This window comes from Clinocottus analis, unplaced genomic scaffold (assembly GCF_023055335.1).
Source record: "Clinocottus analis isolate CAN_PGR_092001 unplaced genomic scaffold, fCliAna1.0.p SCAF_9, whole genome shotgun sequence".
In the NCBI taxonomy this organism is placed as follows: Eukaryota; Metazoa; Chordata; class Actinopteri; order Perciformes; family Cottidae; genus Clinocottus; species Clinocottus analis.
Window position 1 is genome coordinate 17,934,697 of NW_027176251.1, and position 21,287 is coordinate 17,955,983.

Genomic DNA, 21,287 nt, shown 5'->3' on the forward strand with positions numbered 1-21,287 from the left:
ATGACCGTTCTTCTGAAGATGGCGGATTGCACTCAGACAACTGCAGAGTAAAGGGGAGGGGAAAAGGTGTGTGAACTGAATGCTAAAACATGATTAATAGATGACAATACGCCTTTTCTATGTCAAAAGAATAAAAGAGTTTGCTCGTCTTTTTCGAAAAATTACATATAATACCTTATTATATAATGACACATTAGTCTACTCTTACGACTTTCTCGTATATGCATAACATAAAATTCTTTTGTGGTCATATAAATGTACGCAACAATATACGGTATTACTTGTAGTATATAGAACACCAATCTTCATTTGCATCTTCTTACATTTTAAGCACTAACTTAAGATCCAGACTAATTTAATACTTTGGTATTTCCCAAAACAATGATTGTACCCTGTAAAAACATGGTCCAATAATTGTGTTAGAATGTATGGCAGAACATGTAATTCTAACTTCCTAAAATAACTAGTGACTGCTTGTTTTTGGAGATAAGATCCCAGTGCAAACCTCGTCTGAGAAGTTGGAAAATCTTTTACTTGGTTCACAGCAATACTAAGTAATATACCCACATTATTTTAACAAGATCACACAGGCAACCACAAACCTGACAGTGATGGTGTTTCTGAAGCTCGGCAGCAGTTTTTCCATGTTGAGGAATCGGGTAATCTCCTCCAAGATGAGGCGGACGTCAGCATTCAAATTGTCCACAGTGCGCACCTCGTTGTTGATGCTGATTGCCGGAGTCAGAGAGTTGGTAAGCGCTTCTATCAGCTCAGCACGGTAGTAGTTATCTGAAAACTGGAGATAGACGGAAGGAGTGGATGAAGATTTATTGTTGGAATCTGGTAAAAAGCTATATATTTTTTTTTAAAAGAACCATTTTAAACATGTTAATGAGGCCCCTCAATTAGTTGAGAATTCTCACAAAATAACAACAGTTAAACATAATTATGAATATCATTCAATTTCTGCTAATAAATCCCTGAATATGCTATACACTGGCCCTTTGAAGTCCCAGTGAAACAGATGCATTTCTAGCTTCTTTATTGTGACATATTCCCCAGTGAAACTGAATATTTGAGCGGTGTACAGTTAGAAGAGGGATTTAAAACATTCTTTGCATTTGTTTAGACTTTTAATAAGACCGCCTCCCTTGTCGCTATAAGCTGCAGATTGATTAAGGGATGGATGTCGTTATATTATTGGTTGGTATTAGCTTATGTAAGCCCACATCATCTTTAGTCATACTGAGTTATTATGTTGGAGTGAAAGTGTGTGTGTGAATGTGAGGCGTTACTTTGTTTTTCCTGTTGTCGTTATACTTGATGAGATCAAGGATAAAGTTGAGGACATCTTTGGGACAGAGGTTCTGGACGTCTCTAAGCAATGCCATGGCAACAGGCATTGTCTGACATGAAAAACAAAACAATCATCTTTATTTTATGATATTGCTACGAAAAAGATGGAGAAACATATCGTGCTTCAGTGTAGCACATCACATTGTAGGTCGAGGAATTGTGGCCAAAACATGTCCTGAGTGGGACATTTTAATGCTGAAAAATCAATGTTCTCCAGTGGACAAAACACTAAAAAGGTTAGATCGTTGTTCCACAGTACCTTTTGCAGGAAGTAACTCTGGAAGCTGAGGAAGTTGTTGGTCTTGACGATGTTGGGGCAGCTCTTACAGCAGAACATTCGGGTAAACAGGGACTTCATGGCTGGTGGACCCTGCCACGTACTCACCATGGCATTGGCTATCTGCAGGGTTTACATGCACACAAAGGAAAGAAGAGAAGAATGTAATTCTACTTTAGTTAATAAATGTGGTTCAGCTCTGTTGAAGCTGCCATGTGTTAAGGGAGCCGTAGGTTGCATCACGGTACAAAAAAACGGCCACATTTTTTATTTTCTGAAAAGCTTTTGGAAAGTAAAATGAAAACGGATGTATAACCTGCTTTCTCAAGAGCTGTGGGAGTTGTTTGGGGAAATATTGCAGCAGCAGAAAAATGACAAGTCGAGTATGTTGTAACTTGTGCAACAATGTTACTGTTTGTTTCTTTGGCGAGAGCTGACCTACAAAGTAAAAGACAAATTCACACCAGCAGGAAACACAGGCAAAAAGACCAGCAGCTCTAGTGGTCTTTGGGTTCCAACAGGATATTGTGGAATTTATGTTAATGTAGTAATATAGAAGACAGGGTCGCTGACATAGGACTTTGTCATTTGGTAAGGTAAATAAAGGGATGCTTGTCAGAATGTTTTCGTACAAAGTGTGTGCACACATTCACTGACATATTTGTGATTTTCTGTGTGTCAAAGAGTTTTAATGTGCATTTGTCAGTTTTTACAAAGGCACCCTACCTTCCCCAGCACACATGCACAAACACACAGCTTTCAGCCACAAGCTGTTCCGTTTTTCTTCCCATATTTTCTACCAATAACAAGCAAGCAAATACCATCCCAACCATAATGCAGCCAAGTCCATTTGAAGTCAGTAATAATTCACTTTGTAGTCTGTGTTGTGTGTCTGTGTGTGTGTGTGTGTGTGTGTGTGTGTGTGTGTCAGTGTCTGTGTGTGCGTGCGTGTGTGTAATCTTGTATGCAGTATATACCAAAGGCCATTACGATGGGAGTCTGTTCTTTTGCCAAACACAGCAACATATTGAAAGAGGTGAAGCGCTGCCAACCTCCACTCAGTTTGTTGTGAAAATATTGGTTCAGGTGGCACGCAAATAGCGGAAATCCAGCCGGGTTAAAGCTGGAACCGACCGAATCCAGAGAATAGAGACGTTCCTGCAGCCACGGAATATTATTATTTGGTCAACTAAGCAGTGAGGGTTAAACCGGTGGGTGGCATTGCTGGCTTGGATATTGTTCTCATAAATTGTTTGAACTACAAAATAAAGATTTTAACCCAAATAGTAAATGAAAGAGTGATGTGATAAATTCTTAAAAAATAAATTTAGGCCTTCACCAAAGAAATACCTAGTTAACTAACACCAGTGGCGGGCCGTGGGTTTAAGACCTAGGCCTTCAATGAGTGCCGTATAGTTCACATCACGGGCGGACTGGGAGGAAAAGTGTCCCTGGAATTGCTGTCACAGACCGACACAATCAATACACAGCGCGTTCATACAGTCCACTTTGCCACACGGCTCCACCACGAGCATACAGGATGAAGGGACTGACCCGTTTAGCCACCGTGAGCAAGGTAGCGGCCCTCACTTTCATTGCTCCACAAAGTTTCAGAGACCCTCTGATTCGTGCGTGCGTTAGACTCCTTGGTCTTCATGTATTTTAACCAGGTTAATCTTACACAGATAAAGATAAGTGAAATGTGATTGGACAAAAATAATTTTGAAATAAGTCATTTCGCATGAAAAACTATGGATTGTTTAAATAAATTTAGTCAAGTAACTGGTGGCGTTGGTTCTAATGACAACTTCACAGGTAGCAAGTCAGAGAAGAATCTTAAACCCAATCAGTTGTGCTAGATATATCTTATAATTGATAAAGTGAGGCTGTGAGACCCGGCCCAGATTATGTTGCTTAAATACAAAACACACGCACACGCTTACTGACACATACCTTGGCCAAACAGAAGCAGGCCTGCATGCGGACTTTGTAGAAACACTGTTCCTGCTCTAGGATGTCTGTCAGAGCCAGTCTGGAGGCAGGAGTAGGGAACTTTTCCAACGCTGAGATGGACTCCTCCTAGCAGAGAAATAAGGCACATGCTCATCTGATGAACATAAAAATTCCATCAAAAATAATGAACAAATAACTTAAGATTAAATAACTCTCTCAAAGATGTCTAATCAGCTTTTGTCGGCTGAAAAAGCTGAAACACAGTTTACAGCCAAATTAATTAATGATCACAGTTGCCACAACCTAAAAATGAAATGAGCAGCAGAAAAAAAAACAAAAAAAACATAAATGTTCATATACGTTACTGAAAGAAATGGTCTTTTTGTGTTGCTTTTGGCAGTTACCTATGGACAGGAGTGTTTTATAACCAGTTAAAAGTTCCTCATAGTAACTTAAAACCATGACAGCAAAAAAAAAAGAGAAGCTGTTCCCAACATGTTTTCAATTGCTCTTGGCTAATAAAAATTAGTGTGGAGAGATCAGTCTCAATGTACACACACGTCCTATTCCAGGCTGATTCTTAACATCTTCTGTCGCTTTAAACTTCTTAATTATTGCCTCGACAGTGGAAATGGGTATTTTCAACTGTTAAGAGATTTTCTTATCTCCATTTTCTCATTTGTGCATCTCAACAACTTTTCTTGGCAGATACTCACTGTTTTCTTGGGTCTTTCCCATAGAGATGAATAACAAAGGGAATTTGGCTTGTGTCACCTTATATTTATACCCCAGTGGAACAGGAAGTTATAGTCGACCAAGTAAGAGTTCCTAATCAAACAGGTGAATGACTGGAAATATACTTCAGTTAGATTTTAATCATGATATTTTCTCAGGGTGCCAATAATTGTGGCACACATATTTAGAAGACAAATATTCATTTATTATTCAGAACAAATTTTTTACTTCAATGAAAAGGTATGATTTTTGTCAATATTTTGTGTGAAAGACCAAGAAGATAAATGGCAAAGATTGGCAAAGAGTTATAAGAAAACAAGTTAGTTTTATGATTAACAAATGTAAATAAATAAATAAAATGCTGTTAGCTCACCTGCGCAACTACATCCCTCTCATAACGCAGCTGATACTGCCACATGAAGTCAGCCTGCTCAAACTCCACTTTCCTCAGAATGGACATGTCTGGGTCGATGCGGATCCAGAGGAGAGGGGAGTCCGCACTGCAGACAGGAACAGGAGGAAAAGTACCTCAACTCACGCAGGTACATCTTCCTTCACGTTATACATGATAAATTCATAAAGTGAATTGACAATAACTAAAATCCTAGATGGTATGTTTCTATAGTGACGTCTTACTCCATGGCCGATAAATCCATGTCAACTTCCTCTCCATTCATCAGAGGGATCTTCTTTTTCTTGTTTCTAAAAGAGGAAACCAACAGAACTATTAGTGATTAGTCAATAGAAAAACTCGAAGACAAACATGGGGCACATTCTTTTTTTCTTTTTAGTTCTTTATTGTTGACATCTCTGTTTCCCTAGAACAGCACTTGTCTAAACAAAATAACATAGTGTTGAGGTTTGGTCTTTTTATAGGGAAGAATCTGGCAGTACAATACATATCATGACACAGGGGTTACAAATATCTATCTATCTATCTATCTATCTATCTATCTATCTATCTATCTATCTATCTATCTATCTATCTATCTATCTATCTGTATACATATAGATATAGATAGATATATATATAGATATATATATATTGTGAGGTAATGCTATACTGTAAGCCGTGCAATTTTTTAATTTGAATTTTAGAAAAACTCTCATAGTATGAAGAACCCACTGCAATATGCATACAATCTGATTTTTTTTGTATCCAATCAAAGTAGTGGGATCTACAGGGAAAAATATCAAACATCAAAACACAACACAAACTGAGCCACTGTCTGCCAAAGATCTATGCAAGTCAACCACTGATCACACGCTTATATATCACATCTATTGAATTCAATAAATATGATATTACTGCTATAACACTTTACACTAAAAAAAGACTACAATATGATACATAGCTATCTCTGTATTATTTGATGATGCAATAGTCTCTAATGTAATAAGATGAACTATGTAACAATATTCACTTATCAGAGAATGAACCATGTGTTGTGTTTTAATAGATACCGTCTGCTCTTTGAGTGACAGGGGATGTCGTGCTTGAGGCTGTTCTCCTCGATCTGCAGCGTATGGTTGAAAGAGCCATCCAGCTCCTGCACCGTCACTTTGATGGGACCCTGCAGGGATATATACACAACTTATTATTACTTTGGCTGTCAATTAATCAGATATGTAAATGTAATGGTATTTCTATAACAATCTGTAACATGACACACTATATTTATTTATCCGTTTAAGTCATGGCTTTTTGGTTTTCAAAAACAGGTCTATAGGTGTATATAAGATAACTGAGAGGAATATCTTTTTTTTACTCTGCACTATAAAAAAATAACTAATGCATTCATTTGGTTATAGCATGAGCAAGCATTCAGAGTTTTTTGGCCAACAGTATACCTTGATTTTAATTGGAGATTTCTACAAATGGACTTTAAGTTTGCTCTTGACACAGACAACACATTCATGCAACAACGCTCACCACATATTTCTGAGTCCCCGATGACGTGTAGTCCTGTCGGATCTCCAGCTCGAGAACATTCCTCTTCCTATTGAAGGCAAAGCTGCCAAAGAATTTCACTACAGCACTTTGATCTCTGAGTACAAAAACGTTAAGGATAACTAAGGAGAGCCTGGAAAATTCAAAAAGGTGAGAGAACAGCAAGTTAAATGTGTTCTTATGAAAGTTGTCAAACTTACCAAGTGCTATATTTTGAGAGAGGATTTAAGGCCTGGCGTGACTAAATGAAACTGGTTCATTGATAATTATCACAACAATTGCTTGCGAACAGAAATCCACTTGAGATAAAAGGATACACCCATTGTTTGATGAGGGGGCCAATGTCTTTGCCTGAGACGTTGGAGATGGATTTAAGAAAGGCGTGGGTGGACAGAAGCATCTGGCTCCACATATGACTCTGGTACTTCTGGGACGAAGCCGTGCTTGCCAGGCTCAGAAGCTTGTTGAAAACCTATAGGAGACCAAGAGTTCAAGATGAAGACGAAGCCAGTTTTTGTTATGAAGTCAAAGAGATATTTCCGATGTTTTGAAGTGGGGTTGTATGAGCTACTTATCCATACAGTATATGGCAGAGAGCAGTTTGGAGAAGTATATAGGAGTTGTGACACATGAGCAAAGCAATGTACTGCTATGGGCCAAGGCTGCTGCAAAACATATTTATTTCTAAAAAAATAAAAATCAGTTTACTATATTCAGAATATTTTCACCGGTTTACCTTGCTGTGAGACAGCTATACAGTCTGTTTCCAACAGTGAACTGAAGCTATATCTATGTTCTCTCCAAAGGCACCAGACTCCATTCAAAAAAAAAATGTGCTTGTACTGTTTCTCTAAACTAGAGGCATGCCGACCGCCATCCACTGTAGGCAATACACAGCCTATAGATAAGTACCTCATATAATTTCACATCCAAACATTCAAATTATTCCTTTATCAAATTCTTTCTGAGACAATTGCAGAATTAGAAGACTAGAACACGTGACGCTGTTCTTGTCTCACCTGCAACATGAACTCCATGCTGATCCTGTTTTCTATCAGCCTCATCACCAAGTGGGCCTTACACTGGAACATCTTATAGTACTCCCAGGACAAAGTGTGGGGGTGCTTGATGGAGAAGTGAAGGTGGGGTGTTGGGCTAAAGAAAACAAATATGTTGATCAGTGTTATCACTTCATGATCCAGAAAATTACTTATACTTCAGACATTAAAAATAAATTACTGTAATTGGTGCAAAGGGATTCAAATTTAAATGGAATGTGTTACTTGTCCTTCTCTTTGCCTCCACTGAAAGTCGGGTGCAACAGAACTCCTCCCATTTTTAGCTCATATTCCACAATCTTGTCCAACTCCTGGTAAACAACAAAATAACATTTATGAATACTTATAGAAGCTCAGGAAATAAATGAATCATTTAAATTCAATTGTAAATCTGCAGTCATACATTATTATGATATATTATATTTGCAGATATGGAATATAATGTTCATAACTATGTTTTAATTATAATCAACTGAAACCAAGAATCGTTGTGGTTTCGAGAGCTAAAAATGAGTCCTCATTATTGCAGGGGAGTGACCATCACAGGCCTTTTGCATTTTGAATGTTACATGAAAAAACCTCACTGCAGCACTGCAGGAGTTGGGCCTCTATTATTTCCTCGGCTGCCAATTCCCTGGAGAAACCATGTTAAGAGTTATGACAGTTGAAAGAGAAGCAGGTACCTCTTTGATCCAGTGGCGGTACTCATTGACCCCGAAGGTCTTCTTCAGGTAGAGGCCATAGATGTAGCCTGAGATTCCTTTTAACACCCACTCATCAGCCCTGCAGAGGTAACAACATTAAAGTCACCGCTGTCAAAGCCTAACAGAATACAAACTAGTCGAAAAATAACAATCAATTCATCAGGGCCGGGTTTAGTTCCCTATCGTTTGTATAATATATGTCAAACCTTTCATAAATTAGTCAAAAGGAATAGCAGCAAATTAAGTGGTGTTTGTATCAACAATATTTTGTGAATTTTGTGATTCTGTGAAAACACTGTTGATATCTGTTGAAATGTCAACTAATTACGTATGGTGACCAGGAAGTTTGAAGCTCCTTAACAATCGGCCCAGAATAAATAGGAGTAAGGAGTTACACGACACCTTGAGACTGAGAACAGACCCTGTTGCACACTGTTTTAAAGTGGACACCCTTTTAGTTAAAGGACACACTTCATCACTGGGTATTTGTGAATGTTACCCTTGTGGTTTTTCTAGGAAGAAACGTGGCATGGCAGACACCACACTCATAAGCCTAGATTTATTAGCTTGTAAACATGTTTTAAAGAGAGAGAGAAACAATGATGAATGAACACGCTGATTCAACCATGGTGGTTTCACCACTTGATAAACTGAATGAGCCAACAGTCTGCCCTAATATGAAATAAAGGGAATTTTATCCATTTATCTGGAAGAAGCAACATAATATGCATAGTATGCAAGTATTTTCCTATAAAGATTTGATCCAATATTTGGCCCAATGCTGTCAATAAATCACATTATGATTGACTTTTAAGAACTGTGGAAATCTGAATTTCCATCCATCCATTATCTGAACCACTTATCCTCATTAGGGTCGAGGGGCGCTGGAGCCGATCCCAGCTGTCAACGGGCGAAGGTAGGGTATACCCTGGACAAGTCGCCAGTCCATCACAAGGCAGACATATAGACAGACAACAATTCACGCTCACATTCACACCTACGGGCAATTTAGAGTCCAATTAACCTATGCAGCATGTCTTTGGACTGTGGGAGGAAGCCGGAAAACCCGGAGAGAACCCACACTGCCACGGGGAGAACATGCAAACTCCACACAGAAGGACCTGCCAGACCAGTATCCGAACCCCGCCTGGGATCCGAACCACAGACCCTCTTGCTGTGAGGCGTCAGTGCTAGCCACTTCACCACCGTGCAGCCTACACTGCCGTGCAGCCTGAATCTGAATTTCCTTTCTCTCAAATATATTGTCCATAGTCTTTTAGTTTTCTCACCAGCCATGACAGCGTTGTAAGTCTGGCAAAATCTGTTCTTGGAGACACCTATTGTATTTCTTAAATTTCCAGGTGTAGGGAGATTTATTTATTGTGATCCCATTGCAAGATGGTTTCGAGTTTTAAATTTTTTATTTTTCCATTTAATTTTCTCTCACTATGTTTATGTTGCGTACCAATACAAATAGATATGAAAACATACTAATAAAGCATGATTCAGATTTTACAATTTAAGAAACCTTTCTTGAAAAGTAGGCTTGGAAAACTCCATAATGAGCCTAAAACACTATTAGCCAACAAAGCCTGCAGATAATATCAGCAGCGGGCCGTGCATTTTCAAAATAATACAAGCTAAATAATACAAGTGCTATAATAATACAAGGTATTGTTTTCTAAAGATCATATCCACTTCACTGTCTGTCAATACGGTTTTGTAGATTGAGAAAAGAGCAGTTTCTTGTGTCTTCTCTTTTATGTCAGAAGGACAACTGAGCTTGACCTGTTTTCAGTTACAGGCCCCAGCTAAACACCACTTTGATTAATTGCTTTCAGGCAGCGCCACGCTTTTCGAAAAATCAAAACGATCAGACTTTCCGGAGGTCTTCTCTTAGACGACACTAGTCAACTCAACAACATAAGCAAGCCAAGACCCCACATTTGATGTGTTTAGAGGTCAGCACGGAGAGAGGAAGAAGATGGAGAGATGAGACGGGGGAGGGACACAATGGATTCGCGCGCACAGCAGATCAGTGCTGCGTCAAGGTGACCAACTTTGACAGCAATATTTCAAAGCAGGGTTGGGTGACATGACAGTATATGAAGTGATGTAAGGAGGAGAGGGAGGTTGAAAATACAGAGCAGCAGAAGGCACCTCAACCAGGGAGAACTTTTTGCATGCTATAGTTATAGTTTATTTAGTTGAAAAATACTGCAGGAAAAGTCAAGTCTTCTTTCCTTTTGGTTTTCTCTAAAACACACATACATGTGATTGTTGTATTGCACTTACAGGCTCAGGCTACGATTTATTTGCAACACGGTAAACACATGAACTCATTGTTCTCAGGAATCTGGATGTTTCAATTTTGAATTTGTTTGTTGTTGATTTTAGTGGTTCTTTTGTTTTGTAAATCTCAAGTATTGTCTGATATGTTTTTGTTTGTATGGAAGTTCCAAATAAAAGAAGAACAATATCGAATTTGTGCATAGGATTTCTACATATTAAATTAGATTCAAGACATTTTTCAAACTTATTTGGATGCTACTCGGAATAAAATTGAAGACCAACCAAATAATAACCAAAATCGATCTTGCTGATGAAGGCCATCGTGTGCATGTAAACGTGTGGGCTGAAAGATTGTGTTGGAATAAGTCTCCTACTCCCCCAGTTGACTTGTTTGATTGGTGTTTCGTCACTGTGTCAGATTTTAAATTGCTATATCAGAAAAAAATATAATTTCGAAAAAGCTTACTTTTACTTGGCGTACTTTTGAAAGATTGATTCAAGACACTTTAATACAAATTAGGGCCTTATTTTTTATATTAATTAATTTAATGCTGTTTCTGCCTCAATGTGTGGAGTCTCACCATGACATCCTAGAGATGAAACAGCCAAAGAACTGCTGAGCCAAGGCCTGGGCCAGGCAGCGGCGAGTCAGCGGTGTCTGGTCTATGATCATAGCACTGTGGAGCAGGTTGGTACTGAAAAACAAAGCCAACAACTTAAGTTCTGACAGAATGAGATAAATACATTAACACAATGTGAAAACTATCCTCACAGAATTAATAGCCATCCACATAACTGGGAATGTCTTGTACACACACAAAAACATGAACACACATTTACCAATCCTATCAATACTTCACACACTGTCTCGTGCTAACCTGAAGATACTCATGGAAGCATAGGAGGACACTTGCACATAGGCCTCGTCCACAAACACAGTCTTGAAGCAGGCGTAAGGGTAGCGACATGTCAGAATCTCCTCGTAGAACTCAAAGATCTCATGAAGGTAAGACATGGAGTGTTTGAGCAGTGGCAGCAGCTGTGGCAGGCAGAAATGGGTGACCTGCAAGAGGACAGACCAAAGTATAATGGTGTAAATGTTTCTATAGTTTATCAGTTGTACTGTTGTTACACTTTGAAAATAATATGAAATACTTAGTGACAAAGAATAAAAAAGGGCTTCCTTCCTGCATTTACAACCAGTGCATTACACATTACACTACTTTCCTAAATTGAGTTCATCTTAAACACTACAACTATGTGCTTAGGGTCATTAATGGAAAATACAAGTACGAGCAAAATATGACTACAAATGATGCAGATGGGGAGATCTATTTCACGCTATATGTGAATTATATCCCTCTTAAATCTTCTGTAAAATAAATTTGTCCGATTAAAGAAGATAAATGCTCTGACTGCTGTTTCACTGCGACTTTAAACACATCAATATTTAAGCGTTAATGTGCTTAAATAAGTAGAAGCAGATGTTTTGAGAGAGGGAATCACACAATTATACAGTTTGCTAGTGTAGAAATGATCAACACAGACCATAAAAACTGTGACATGAGGTCCCTTTTTAGCGCCATCCCAAAAATACATCCAGGCACATTGTTATTTAAATCCATCACTTGGTCACTGCAGACTCACCTCATGCATGTAGGGGTCGACGAGGATTTCAAAGGGCCCCACTGCCAGGGAGATGTTGGGGGCTGCGGTGGGGATGGGGAGGACATAGTGGAAAGTCTTTTTCCGCATGTCATGGGTGTAGATGGTCTCAACTAGGTCGCCGCACGACACTGCCACCATCGACGCGTCAACGGTAAACTCCAGCTTCCACGTACACAGCTCTGAGTAGGAGTCCACACAGGGGAACCAGAACCTGGGGGAGCAGACAATATGATGAGTTTTGAGAATGTGAATGAATGCACCAACCACCTCTATTATGGGCTTTCATGGCAAACTGTGATGGTTAACTACTAAGTGAGTGTGGACGAGAGCGTAGAATATGTCCAAAGAGAAAAAGAGTGAAGATACTTGATACACTACAAGGATTTATTAGAGTATACTTAAACTGTTTCTAGACCTGGTGGAGTTCTGGTATCCAAAGGAGAAGACATGAGCTCCTCTCTCCGCCATGCTGCCTTCAACATCAGGAACAACGAAGTGGAGACCTCCCTTTGGCTGGTCCAGGGAAAACTCTATGTACACCTTTAAGACTTTCAAATCTGGAGACACAAAAACACAGATACATTGCTGCATCAGTCACAATCTTATCAAAATTATTCCAAACAACTATTGATTATTTATTTTTTATCTTACCATCTCCTTGTTTCCAGAGTTCTGAGGGAACTTTGATGACCAGCTCTCCGTGTCCTGCATCAGGGTCAACAGCACTCACTGCTGCAGTGTAGGCACTGGAGAAATAGTTGAGGTTCCTTCTACGTAGACACACACAAGACATTTACGCATAATATTAATATTGCCCCCATCAAAATGATATTGTAAATAATATACCCAGCCCTTGTGAAATGTTAGATAGCGACAGGAGTCTAAAATGTGAGGGATGAATACAAATGATTTTTCTTTAATACCATCTCTGCCTACTAGATACGAGTTTCTTAACGCACACCTCAACATCACAAACAGAGTATCTCAAAGATTGTCTGGTTAGCCTCTATATTATTATTATAATTTATATATATATATATATATATATATATATATATATATATATATATATATATATATATATATATATATATATATAAAATGTTAATGTATTGCATATCATCATATTGCCCAAACATAAGAGCAAAAAGACTAAAACAAATGTCCGACTACTAGTTATTCAAGCACAAATACTTCAAATTAATTTAGCTGGATGGCTACTCTTTTGTTCGGTAGCTTGGAGCTGAGGCAGAAATATTAAAGAAAGTTATTGTGCTGCTTTAAATCTGCATTCAGTTTGACAGTCTTAGTCAATTACTTTTAGTTTATCTTCTCTGGCTTTCACTTGACCATACAACTAGCTAACGTTGTTAACATTGTGTACCTACTTGCAAAGTAAGTACAGGAAGTAGATTTGACGGTATCTACAGAGAAGGATTTAGACTAACTTGTCGACTAACTATTTTATGAAGGTCTGGCTAAAAAAGAAGCGCAATCTATGGCTATAACTTCACTACGAATTAATCTCTTACATGCTGAGAGATTTTGACAAATTGATCATAGAATGATACAAAACACACCTGCAATTATACAGCACTTCCCTTTATTGTGAAGCTCAACATTTCACGTTAAGGTTGATTTAACTTAACCATGCAGCATTGCATTTGAAGAGACAATGCCAACAATGTATTTTAAAAAAGCCCCATAAGTCAGTTTTAGCCATTGTTTTGGACTTCTATTCGTTTTTTGACCCCTGATTTCCAATCATTATAATTATTCTCTGTCAACAATGGCCAACACATATGTAAGACTATTGCTCCCAACCAGAGCTGAATCACAAACCTTAAATTTAAGAGCAAAACAAGCAAGCAAGCATGTCAACTTTAGCAACTAAACAAAAAACATGCTAATCAATTTCACAGTATTCAACTGTTTAAATCAAGTTGTGATGAAAGCAACCTAATGTTAAGTCATCCAAGGTTATTGGGCTACCATGTGACATGACAGGTAATCAGAATGTTCAAATAATACTATTTCCCAGGCCATTTTTGTTTTTGTTTAATTTTCCATTTTCAATGACAATTGGTCAACTGGTTTCCATAAAAAGTGGAACCCTGTAGAAGACCATGGCACAAATTACAAGCCGATGTTGTTTAGATCTTTGTACAATCCGAAACACAGAAATGTGCACTGATATACTCACTGCTTGGACTCATGGTGGCACACCTCCAGTGTGGGGTCGTTGTAAATGAATGGGGCTTCGAGTTCATTGACCCGGACCCTGTAGATGCGACACTGTTTACTGTTAAGCTTGATCCTGTTCAGGTTGACAACTGTGGGGAAGATGGTCAGCTCAACAAAGCCCTAAGGGAAGCAAGAGAGAGTAAAAGTTTGGTTCAAATGGACAACAGTTGTCATAAATTGCTGAAGTGATTTCAGTTGTCTGGATTAATATCCCGAAATGTACAGCATACAGTATCGGCACCCCAAAACATGTTCCAAACAACCGGCTGGCTTGCTCACAGCAGCAAAGTCTCACTTTGATAGGAACAGGCACTACAAAATATCTTGCAAACACAAATGACCAATTATTAAATAATCCAGAGTTCTCTGTTTATTATGTTTTTAATAATATCACAATTCATCATTCCCCGGTGTAATGTGTAAATACGTGTAACGTTGGGTGGACAAAGGGAGGGAACACAAAATTGTTGAGCAGTTATCTCTTATAGTTAGCTACATTATAAAAAGGGGTGCAGTAACTTTAACCGGAAAGTGAGCACCTTGATTTCATATCATCATTGTTGTCTCTAAGCAATTTAGACTACAGCGCAGTTTTATTGAAACAAAATAGTAGAGCGTAAGTTCACATATGCAGCGGTTACTCACAATGACAGACTTCCTCTGAAAGTTGATGTTGTTGATGCACACTACCTGGTGGGTCGTAAAAGCAACAACGGAAAAACAATGTAAATATGTGATGAACTCAACAAGCAGAGGACTGTTTTTATCTGAAGTAACATCACTAGCCCTAACAGCTAACCTAATGTACTCTATGCAAATACTACTAGTATTAATTTAGCGTTACATTAGCTTTACGTTACTACTTAACGCGACTGCAAACCGTTTGATTCATTTCACGCCAACATTACACAGTTAATACTTATAATTTAAAGGGGCGAGGGCTCTCAAACGCTTTATCCTTCTTCCTGTTCATCTTCGTTCCTTGTTGTTGCGCCTTGACTGGAGTATCAACCCGGCATAACGCTGCTCCGCGAGGCTTCCCTCTACACAGCCGTGTTGGGCTAATGTTACTTTGCTAGTTCTGGATTTAGCAAGCTCCCGAATGCGAAAACTTAAAAAGCAAAAAAAAATGTAAAGCGACACGGACAAAAACGTTAGCTATATGTAACGTATACGGTATAACTGGGCTCGCAGACAAATGCAACCATCACCGTAACTATACTAGCGTTAAAATCTCTGTGATGACTAGTTTATATTCGGGTACTTTCACCCGAAACTGCTGTACTGTATTTTTTTATATTACAAGCACAGTGGACGTATCCCTAAATACAAGTCGGTCACGACTAGCAGTCTGTATTGTATGAAACAGATCATGTCCAAATAATCATTGCTGCGGTCGCCGTGGATCAAAACATCGCAATATTCCCTCACTATCCGGCTGCTGGTGGAATTGTGTTCGCGGCTCTGGTGTGCGCATCCATTTTGTTAGTAACCTTTGACCTGCCGCGTAAAATATTAAACAACAAATACTTTTTTGTATGTCAAGAAGGAATCTTCAAAATGAACAACACACATGTAACAACCAACGTATAAAATTGTTTCTAAAACAAATGCGAATGAATTTAATTTATATATCGAAAAGATGTTTTGCTGCGTCAGAGCGGGGCGTACACTGCCAGTCCACTGACTAGTGCACGAGCTTATCGAGAGCGCGCACGACACGGACCACGTTTTGTTTTATCGTTCATTTGCAAATACGACCAATGTGCCTTCCCTCGAATGTGTGCATGGTTTTACCGGCAGTGAATTAAAACCATGCATTTATATGCGAATTATATTCAAAGCAAACTGACATTGTATTGTACTTAGAGCTGATATTCGCGTTTTTCTATTTGCGAACTGTAATACTTAATTTATGAGAAAAGAACAGTGGTGCTGGAACAATTGGATGAAAGAATCAGTTGTGACTGCGTTTTCAAACACACCAAAAAAAAGAGTAACAAACAGCAGTCCATCCCATTTATACAATGAGTTAAATTGCGATTGGGCTGAAAACTGGCAGTTTGATCTGGCAACACTGTTGCCGGGTACTTACGAAACTAACCGTCAGCTAACCGTCAGAAAGAGGAGTCTTAACAAGAGCCTTGATAACGACACATTGACTGGGCGTACAAGTTTTTGCATTTACATTTGTTTAGATAATAATTAGTGGGACAAAACACTCATCACAAGCATCTGTTAGTATTGTCCCACCTCCTGACACGTCAACCTAACTTGCTTCAACACAAAAACAAACTGACACCGTAACTATGTGTTTGACATAACCTTACAAATCAACATGACTATGTTTCACATTACATAAACCAATAAACGAAACAAAAGAAAATACAAACTGAACATTTGACTGGGTGTGGTGACAATCCCAGCGAGACGCCACCTTCCTTTGTGAAGCTGTAATGACAGGGAAATTATCCCTTTCATTCATGACAGGCCCTTTCATTCGTACTGACAATGTATGATAGTATATGTAACAAGTGGATTAGCTAATGGCTTATAGTGCTCTCAAGCGGTGGCCTTACCCATCTCCACCTTGAGTGTTAGTTTTACAGGTAGTCAACTTATGCCATGCATGGTGATTATATTGAACAAAACAACAGGAAGACCTAGGCTAAAATACTTGAGTCGTTTCATTTGATACATTTTTATCCACGGTAAGTCATCTACAATATGTGATAAAACATTTTCTTAAACAGAGTAAATGCCTGGCGCAAATGCAGAGAGGTCAGAGCTCAGAGTGCAATAACAGACATAAGAAATACTAGGTCAATTCCTTTGTGGCCAAGTAAAGACACCTTTACCTCTTTTTACCATATTATCAATCATACAGAATAACAATGAAGCAGTTATTCTTACTTTGGTGTCTTTTAAGAGCTTTAATTATATATATTCCATCAAACTCTATGTCGTCTTTGTATGACTGATGTGTATATTGTAAAGCAAGAACTGTAAGTCTGAGAAGGACAGAGGAGGAGCAACTTGAGAACCAGGGACTAGCGTGACAACTTGACAATTATGAAGACATAGTTGTTGTTCGTTTACTGTTCATATGTCTGAGGTGTGCCACGGTAAAACCCATCATGGCCACTCCCAAGCTCACAATTATTCAAATAACCAGCCCACAAAACAAACACAAACGCATTAATTTTCAATATGCTTTTCTTTCAAGCAGAACTGACCAGCAGCGCGTAATTGTCTCTCTCTCCATGTTTCTGTCTCTGCCCACTGCTATAAATGTCCCTTCATCCTTCCTCCTCAGGGAACACACTCATTGTCTGCTGCAGGTACAGTATGGACGCGTCTGGTGATAATAGTGGTGGTTGGGGTTTTTAAGCAGGACTATAGGAATTTGACTAATTTATTGGGAAACTTTAGCTTTGTGAAGTGTTTATAATATATACAATAATAAAGAGTTCCCAGAAATGATTGCTGTTGATGAAATCCAGTTCATCATCATATCTACTACACAGAGTTTCTCTCTAAAAAAACAAGATGTGCTTTTTTAGTTTTGATGTGTTTATACTTGCAAACTTTCTCCTGTATGTGTGAACATATTTTTGATTCCTCCATTATTACACAGTGCAGGTTTTAGCAATACAATTAGGAGAGATGCACGACCAAAAACGTGACTGTCAGCACTCTTTACCATGGTTTTCTGTGGAAGTTTTGTCAAATGTTTCAGTATTTGCAGTATTCTGGAACTGGCATGTATTGATTTGCAGTAGCCTGTGAGTCAATGAGAGCTGGGTACAGTTGTATTAAAGTAAAATAATAAAATAATACAACTTTCAATAATTGCTTCAAGACATTTAAACTGCAGGGCCTTATCTTACAAAATCCTGACATTAATATAATATAATGTTGATTATGATTTTGATCAACAGTCACTTGCAGCTGACTGTGTGGTGTTTTTAATATTTGCTTCAAGTAACATCTCACACTTTATTACAGATTCATTGACATTTTAAATTAGACTCCTTCAAGTAACCTTAGTGTGTGGTTTTGTTCACATTATTGTTTTGGTTTGGTTACTTTATAGGTAGAAAAACTGTAGAAAAGCAGTAGAAAAACAAGGGATCGAGCTCGACATATATTAACACAAACACAGGCAACCAGACAAACATGATAAAAAGTACTCAAAGCTCCAAAGCAGTGTTGTTATAATCATTAGAATTATATAATCTAATTATATAATTATAATTAATAATAATTTGTTCACCAGCATGATGGCTGCTGGAACAAAGCTGGTTTTATACGGCTTTGTTCTGCACCGCGCGGTATTAAATACCTCCTATTGCTGTAAAGGACTACAAAAATAACAACTGTGTTGGGCCACCTATGGTTTACCGTCAGCACAACTAGTGTTACCTTTCTTGTTTACTATTAGCAGTTCCACTATTTATGATGCTTGCACTGCTGCTATTTTAGCTGCTATTTTAGCAAAATTTATGACTTGCCATAATGCAAATGTACAGTCTTGTCGAAGTGTAAATTTAGGATTCCTCTAATTGACCCTTCGTTTTAACGTGGCAATATGTTAGCACATCACTAACTAGCGTTAGTACTTCAACGCTACGCTTATTATTGAATGTATACGGAATGCAAACACATGCTGCTTTTGCTTGTTAATAATTTTGACAGTATGTAGGCCTTCCTGTGTGCTTCTCCCTCCAAAATATATTTCTTCAGGGAGTGCAGTTAGTGACTGTGTGTGTCGGCTCCAGCTTTGACAAATTGACAAAGGAGCTTCATGTTGAAAATAGATGCAAACATCAATCTGATTCTTCTAGCGTAGTATTAATATCATGCTAGAAGATTTTTTTAATTCCAAAGCATATTTACAGTAGTCCATTACTCTTGTGACTACTACAAAATAAATTGAACTGAATTGAATCTGCAACTGTTAGTATAGTCAGTGCTTAATTCATTATACTGTAATATTATGTTTATTGGTTTAAAATTAATTTTGACTATTGTGTATGGTTCTTTTTCTCTATCAGCAATGGAAATAAAGCCTCTTACGCTGTGTTTGGCTGTCTGTGCTGCACTCTTGACAGGTATTATCATAGGGAGACCAGCAATATCAAGTCTCGCTCTTTAGTCATGCTTTATTTTATTCATCCCAAATTTCCTCTCTTCTCTCTTCTCCAGTATGTCATAGTTGTTCTATAGGAAAGGAGTTCATCACAACATTTCTTCCTAACTTCAAGGGCCGTGATAAAAAAGATCTCCATGTCGTTCTGACTGCTCAGGGCTCTGAAGTCAATGTTCACATACAGGTTAGTATCAGGTTATTTTAGGGAAGGGCAACAGTCCAAAAGAAAGACAAGATCCATTCGGTTTTAATGTGGCTCATGAATGTTTAACCAATCCAGACAAATTGATCTGCAGGTGTCTTCGGTGAAATTCAACAAGCAGCTGATACTTTCTGCAGGTGAAAGCCGCCAGGTTTCTCTGCCATGGAGAGCCGAGCTGCAGAAGCCATTTGTCACTGCCAACTCTGCGGTTCGAATCTCATCTAGTGCTGCGATCTCTGTCATCTCTTTCAACCGTCACTTCGCCACGGGAGATGGCACGGTGGTTTCCCCAACCAAAGAGCTGGGTACTGATTACTTTATATTCACACCCTCAACAGGCAGGACTGGCATGGACAGTCTATTTGCTATTGTTAATGGCAATAAAGAGAACCGGATCACCATCAAACCTAATGCCAATGTGGTGCTAAGAGGCAGGATAAGGTGGTCACGTGGGGTGGCGGTGACCATTGTCCTGGCCCCCTATGCATCCTACCTTGTACGGAGTCAAAAAACGCTGACAGGCACACGGATTCAGTCTCAGCATCCTGTAGCTGTCTTAGCAGGCCATCAATGTCTGTCGCTGGGTGGTACGTGCGAACATGTGTATGAACAGCTCCCCACTGTGGCAAGCCTGGGTAAAGAATACATGGTACCCAGGACCGGCAGCTGTAAGGCTACAAACTGGGCAGTAATAGTAGCGGTTGAAGACAACACCGATGTGACACTGCACAGGTCCCTTCAGTCAAGTAAACAGTTGAGTGGAATATTTATTATTGTATATACTGTTAAAGCTCCAGCCAAGGATATTATGGTCTGTTATGGTATTTTTCACAACCTCGGTTTGCTGCAAGTAGTGTTACAGTGGTCGGAAGACGAGAAGAGCATGTACAGGAGCAGCAGTTGCACTCCCAAAGGACATTTTGGCCCTGGGAGTGAGTGTAGTTAGTGACAGTGAGTGTGGGCTCCATATAGCTCTGACAACTTGACGGAGCGGCAGTGCAGGGCCTGTCTTTGGAAGGGTCCGTTATTTAATATCTTCAATCTTGTACTGGCTATATAATAAGAGTGATATAAATATGTTGTAAATGAAACTATCAATGTTTTTCCTCAGTTCAACAAAACTTGAACTACACTCATGTAACTAAGTAAACATATCTTCACCAACAGGAAGCTGACGACAGCTGGGGACGTCACCTTCAGTAGACTAATGTTAAAACAGCCACTGATTGTCATGAGCAACAAGAAAGTTATGGTGTTGCTTCTGAGCAACAACAAGCCACATGACCCTTTTCTAATAACACTGACCCCTACATCCAAGCTTGCCACCGATTGGGCAGTGGAGACAGTCGGTGGACTTCTCAGCACTATTGCTATTCTGTCGGAGAGGGAAGGCGCCAAGAGTGTGAAGGTGTGTGTGAAGAAGGGACAATGCCACTCACCTAAGTGGAACATTCTCCTGTCAAATAAGCACTGGATGTGGTCCAACGTAGCAGTGGGGAGAAAGCAGAGTCATGTGACAGTGGAAGGGGATGCCCGTATGGCAGTCTACGCCTATGGCGGGAAACATCGCCATGCATATGGCATTGCTGGAGTTTGTTCTGAAGGTACATAGATTTTTACAGACACACACACACACACACACACATACAAACACACACACACACACACACACACACACACACACACACACACACA

At 39.0% G+C, this 21,287-nt stretch overlaps 2 protein-coding genes across 2 annotated transcripts in view; one reads left to right on the plus strand and one right to left on the minus strand.

Annotated features, from left to right (window-relative positions):
• The window catches only part of taf2 (TAF2 RNA polymerase II, TATA box binding protein (TBP)-associated factor), a 22,706-nt gene extending 7,000 nt beyond the window's left edge, over positions 1-15,706 (minus strand). Inside the window, exons 1-21 of the mRNA XM_068570034.1 lie at positions 15,162-15,706; positions 14,884-14,938; positions 14,198-14,358; positions 12,646-12,764; positions 12,410-12,551; positions 11,974-12,205; positions 11,205-11,389; positions 10,908-11,021; positions 8,014-8,113; positions 7,556-7,641; positions 7,292-7,427; positions 6,590-6,744; positions 6,255-6,369; positions 5,786-5,895; positions 4,958-5,023; positions 4,695-4,821; positions 3,587-3,712; positions 1,616-1,756; positions 1,296-1,406; positions 603-796; positions 1-40 (exon numbers count right to left, since the gene is read on the minus strand). The exon at positions 1-40 is cut by the window's left edge and continues 100 nt beyond it. Coding sequence (XP_068426135.1) covers positions 1-40; positions 603-796; positions 1,296-1,406; positions 1,616-1,756; positions 3,587-3,712; positions 4,695-4,821; positions 4,958-5,023; positions 5,786-5,895; positions 6,255-6,369; positions 6,590-6,744; positions 7,292-7,427; positions 7,556-7,641; positions 8,014-8,113; positions 10,908-11,021; positions 11,205-11,389; positions 11,974-12,205; positions 12,410-12,551; positions 12,646-12,764; positions 14,198-14,358; positions 14,884-14,938; positions 15,162-15,211 — 2,565 coding nt within the window. The 5' untranslated portion in view covers positions 15,212-15,706. The remainder of the gene's footprint in view (positions 41-602; positions 797-1,295; positions 1,407-1,615; positions 1,757-3,586; positions 3,713-4,694; positions 4,822-4,957; positions 5,024-5,785; positions 5,896-6,254; positions 6,370-6,589; positions 6,745-7,291; positions 7,428-7,555; positions 7,642-8,013; positions 8,114-10,907; positions 11,022-11,204; positions 11,390-11,973; positions 12,206-12,409; positions 12,552-12,645; positions 12,765-14,197; positions 14,359-14,883; positions 14,939-15,161) is intronic.
• A 3,947-nt stretch (positions 15,707-19,653) lies between these two features.
• LOC137781199 (IgGFc-binding protein-like) overlaps positions 19,654-21,287 on the plus strand; it is a 29,119-nt gene continuing 27,485 nt past the window's right edge. The window contains exons 1-2 of the mRNA XM_068569795.1: positions 19,654-20,324; positions 20,760-21,196. Of these exons, the coding sequence (XP_068425896.1) occupies positions 19,654-20,324; positions 20,760-21,196 (1,108 nt within the window). The remainder of the gene's footprint in view (positions 20,325-20,759; positions 21,197-21,287) is intronic.